The 5,237-nt window shown below is 33.5% G+C and overlaps 1 protein-coding gene across 2 annotated transcripts in view; it reads left to right on the forward strand.

The window, feature by feature from the left end:
• Rnf17 (ring finger protein 17) overlaps positions 1-5,237 on the forward strand; it is a 161,723-nt gene that overhangs the window by 129,430 nt on the left and 27,056 nt on the right. For both annotated transcript variants that reach the window (XM_019208895.2, XM_010633821.3), the window contains exons 25-27: positions 272-387; positions 1,977-2,260; positions 3,868-4,031. In XM_019208895.2, coding sequence (XP_019064440.1) covers positions 272-387; positions 1,977-2,260; positions 3,868-4,031 — 564 coding nt within the window. The remainder of the gene's footprint in view (positions 1-271; positions 388-1,976; positions 2,261-3,867; positions 4,032-5,237) is intronic.

The following is a 5,237-nucleotide window of genomic DNA, read 5'->3' on the forward strand; positions in this document are numbered from 1 at the left end:
TTTTTCTTTTTTTTTTTTTTTTTTTTTTTTTTGGTAAGGTTACTTTGATAGCAAGGTCTTCCTGATACATTTCACACACATACAAAAATCTTTCCCCTGTGATTCTTCTATGCTGTTGTCATTCTTTCCCTCTAATCTATTTAGTAACAAAGTAACTTTACTCAATTGGGAATTTTTTTTTCTTAAAGTAATGTAGAAGAAATGTTTGTGAAAAGTATATTCTTTATAAGAATTTTTTTGTGTGTCTTACTGAGCTTTTAAATCACTGCAGGAGAAAAATACAACATGGCCATTACCTGTGAAAATTTTCTGCAGAGATGAAAAAGGAGAGCGTGTTGATGTTTCTAAATACTTGATTAAAAAAGGTTTGGCTTTTAGGGAAAGAAGGTATAAGCTTTTTAAATTTTTTTGACACCCGTTTGTGATGGATGCTTCCTATTTATTTGCATAAATTTTTATTTGTGCTTCCAAATAAGAATTGCATTTTGTTTGCTTTTAAACTATAAAGGAGTTTCTACATAATTCCTAAGGAGCCATCTCAGAAACACTCTTTCAGAAATGTTCATTTCTTTGTTCCATACCAACTGTTGTATACTTAAACTCTTTCTTATATACTGGATTTTATACTTTCCTTTTTTCTTTGGCATTCGTATTCTAAAACAAAAAAGGAGCAATATAGTGAGTACCAGATCTGAGCCCTTTGGCATCCTTTGCTTAGACAGGAATGTTTGAGCTTATGTTGAAAATTATGGTTGGTATTTACAATATGTATTTGTGTCAAGCAAATGAGTGGCAAAAAATTAATTGAAAAAAATCACATTTAAAGATCCAAACAGGTGTGAAGTTTTAGAATAAGTAGCTTTGTCAGGGGTTCAGGGAAGAAGGATTGGGATATTGTCATGGCCGTAGCTTGTTCCTATATCTGGCTAGGTGTGGAGGTACGTTCAGTTTGCAAACACAGTTTCCTGTTAACCACTTTGTCCCATACAAGGACAGATTTTTTTAGATACAGTTGGCTTTAGAACCCCCTCCCAAGACCTGGTAAAATAGAAAAAGAATGAGAAATCAGAAACAAAATGAGACCAGGTATAGTAGATGGGTTAGAGTTACCTGAGCATTGATACACAGCCAGGTTCCATGTCAAAGTGCCTCTCTTGGGGTTAATTTGCTTTAGGTTAAAGTAATTCCTATATAGAAATGAGTTAAAGTGAAAAATTCTTGCCAAGTTTACACCACTGACATGCAGTGATTGTGAAGTTTTAGGGTTTGTTTTATTTTTTACTGCTTTAATAGTACCACAAGCTATCTTAATGCACATTTAGTTGAGACTGATTCATCAATGTTTATTTCCCACTAAAACAAAAGTACAGGAGGTGAGAAGAAACAAAAAGCTGCTGTAATTCTGCTAAAATACAACCAATATTAATATTATCTTCTAGGATTTTATTGTTTTGCACAAGCATACTTTCATGATCAAAAAAGTAATACGAAGTAAAAAGTTTAATTAGCTTATTACCACTAACACTTAATATCTAAATATTTATTGTTTTTTAAGAGATTCATATTCTCTTTGTATTCTGTAAATGTTGATAATATGCCACATATACATGTTCTAACTGAGCTAAAGTAGTATTTACCTGAAGGTGTTGTATTGAAAAAATAGTGTCAATTTGAAGGTATTGTATATAGTACTTGGAATATACTACTTAGGAGATTTTATGAGAAAATAATGTGTATGTATGAGATAGTAATTTAAAATATTTTAGTTAAATTTTTTCATCAATCTCCTTTACAATTCAAAGTAATTTTAATTATAAGAAATTATGACCATTTTCATGTAACAGCATAATCTAGTATATCCTAGACTAGAATTAAATATCTTCTTTAAATGTTAGGTATGTTTGAAGGATTCTTTTTATGCTGTTTTCCCTAGATTTTTATATTTGCTCCTGTTGAGAGTTTTTTTTATGTTACAGAATTATCAAATCAGATACTGTCCACTCATCTGAGAAGTCTCTACAAATTCCCATGGAACAAGGAGATTCAGAATTTACTAAATGTATTAAAATTAACTCTGACACTGACAAAAAAGCTGCTGATATAGTCAGTGAACACAGGGTATCTGAATGTAAGGAGAAAATTTCAGAGTCAAGAATGGGATGCTATAAACCACCAGTTATTCCTGACAAAAAAGTATTTGAGGCCGTAGTCAGCTGCATCGGTGATGATGGAACTATATTTGTAGTGCCTAAGTTATCAGGTACAATTTTTGGTTTTTCATTTTCATTGTGGTTTTGGTTTTGGTTTTTGTAGCACTGGGATTGAACCCCGGGGCTTTCACACTAAACTGTATCCCCAGCTTTTTATGAAAAAAAATTTTTTTGAGACTGGTCTCGCTAAGTTGCTAAATTGTCCAGTCTGGGCTCAAACTTGTAATCCTCTGCCTCAGTCGTATATACAGTATGATCACATTCATCATTGGGAATTTGTACCTTTATATGATGTGTCTTGGTTCTCATTTTTCCCCATTCCCTGCCCTCCCTTCACCCCCTCCACACCTCCCTATTTACAAAGACTTTGTTTCCATTTTTTCCTTTTCCCATATATTTTCCTTTCCCTTCCTTCCTTTCCTCTACCCCTCATTCTTCCCCTTCCCCTTTTCTTACTATTTCACATTATCTGTTATACATTTTGAACCTTATTTGCACTTTCAGTCTCATACCAGAAAAACTAATTGGTATTTACATGTGTGTCCTATTTATTTCACTTAAGAGTATGGCCCCAATGTGCATCCATTTAGCTATCAGTGTCTCTAGTTTATCATTCTTTATGGCTGAGAAGTACTCCATTTTATTTAAAAAAAACAAACAAAAACATTTGCTTTATCAAGTCTCTAGATGATGGGAAATTGGGTTGTTTCCAAGTTTTAGCTATTACAAACTGTGCTGCTATAAACATGGGTGAGCAGATATCACTGTGGTAAGATTCTTTTAATTCTTTTGGAAAGATACCCAGCAGGGGAATAGCAGGGTCATATGGGACTTCCAATCCTAGCGGTTTGAGGTATCTCCACATTGATTTCCACAGCGATTGCACCAGTCTGCACTCCCACCAACAAGGGAGAAGGGTTCCTTTTTCTCCACAACCCTGCCATCACTTGTTATTGGTTGATTTCTTGATAGCAGCCTTCTTTCTGGGGTGAGGTGGATTCTCAACATTGTTTTCATTTGCACATCTGGAATGACCAGTGATGTTGAACATTTTTTCATATGTTTATTTACTGTTCCTACTTCTTTGTCTGAGAAATGTCTGTTTATTTCAGATGCCCATTTTTGGATTTGGTCTTTAAATTGGGGAGGTCTGATTTTTTTAAGTTCTTTATATATTTTAGATAGTAGACCTTTGTCTGAGGAAAAGCTGGTAAAAATTTTTCCCACATTATAGGTTGTCTCTTTGCTCTGTTGGTGGCTTCTCTTGCTGTGCAGAAGCTTTTTAATAAGATGAGATCCCAGTGTTTGATTCTCTGCGCTAGTTCACATGCAGCTGAGATTTTGTTGATGAAATCTTTTCCTCAACATTGTCTTCAAGAGTTCTACCTAACCTCTCTTCCAACCGGTTTAGTGTTTCTGTTTCAGTATTTAGATCTTTGATCCATTTCAGTTTTAGTTTAGTGTGTGGTGAGAGATATAGGTCTATGATATCGCTAGCCACAACGTTTTCCCCATCTTCTTTGGTCATCCAAGGTCATCATCTGTTTTTTTTTTTTCAGTGTTGGGGATTGAACCCAAGACTTACTGAAGATTATCAATAACTTATTGAAAAGTGGTAGTTTTCCCAAATGATTTCTATTTTTAATATTTTATTCAGAATTCGAGCTACTAAAAATGATGAATGAAATTCAGAGTACTTTAAAATGCCTGGGTCTTTTGGAACCTTATTTCTGGAAGAAGGGAGAACCTTGTGCAGTGAGAGGATCTGATACTATGTGGTATCGAGGCAAAGTGATTGAAGTTATAGGCAGCACTATCAGGGTAAGTCTGAAATTCTTTTGTGACTATTCAACCTGTGTGCCAGAGCACTAAGCAGTTTTTTAAAATCTGTACACCTGAAAACTTGGTTAAAAATAGGGATAGAAAAACAAAATAAGGGTAGGAATGTACCTCAGTGGTACAGCGTCCCTGGTTTAATCTCTTAACTGGTAAAGAGGAAAAAAAAAATCCAAGCCAAAATAATCAGTTGATCATTTCATATAGAAGGATCAGGCAGATGTATTTTTTTGTAATAAGTATCTTTATTTTCAGATCTATATATAGTAACCTGAACAAAAATAGTTCCATGCAGGGACTTGTCCAGTGGTACCTTAAAAGATGGACTACTTAGTTGTAATACACTTAGTTTCACTATGTTCCTTATAACAACCTGTTTTCAAGTATGTTAAAGATCTCCTTAAAAACTTAGGGACCATCTATGTTTTTCAAGGTAAGCACTAATTTACCTTTCCAGAATAGTAGGGTAGCACTCGAATTTCATTAAAAATTATTTTAAAATAAATGCATGCATTGAAAAATTAATATATACAAATGAAAACACTTTTATTTACATGTATTTACTAAGTAAAGCACCAAATTTAATGATATATTTCATCGGGTATTTAGTATTTGAAAGTTTGTTGAGGTGAGAAAAAGACGTCTTGTTTCTACTTAGAAGATTTTTACTATTCAATGATAGTACTGTGGCACTTTAGGATTTTTTAGCTTCTTTCATATATGTGCATTCATGCTTTAAAATTGATTTACAACTGCCCTAGACATAAATTATTATTCTCACTTTCATAAGGAAGTTGAAGTTTAGGTTCAGTGACCTGCCAACAACCCCCTATCAGGGATAGTGATATTGGAGTTCATATCCCAGCATCTATTTCCTAAACATCAGTCTTGTGCTTTTTCTTCTGGATTACTAACTGGTCTTCGTAGAAGTAAAATAGTTTCAAATTAGACTGGAGATTTAAGCATCTAGGTACTTACTGATTCATGCATTTTCATGAGGTGGGTCATTTTTCACGTCCATTTGTAGTTTCAGATAAACCTTTTCCTTCGCCATGAAGGTGAACTAAAATTTAGTATGCATCAACCAGGAAATGGAAATAAATGTTCCCTTTTTTCTGGAAATTTTTCAAATTAAAATTCAATTACCTTTCTAGGATGTCCTTTTTTTTTTTTTTTTTTTTTTTTTTTTTT

Source organism: Fukomys damarensis, unplaced genomic scaffold, assembly GCF_012274545.1.
Source record: "Fukomys damarensis isolate Sample0158 unplaced genomic scaffold, DMR_v1.0_HiC HiC_scaffold_38, whole genome shotgun sequence".
In the NCBI taxonomy this organism is placed as follows: Eukaryota; Metazoa; Chordata; class Mammalia; order Rodentia; family Bathyergidae; genus Fukomys; species Fukomys damarensis.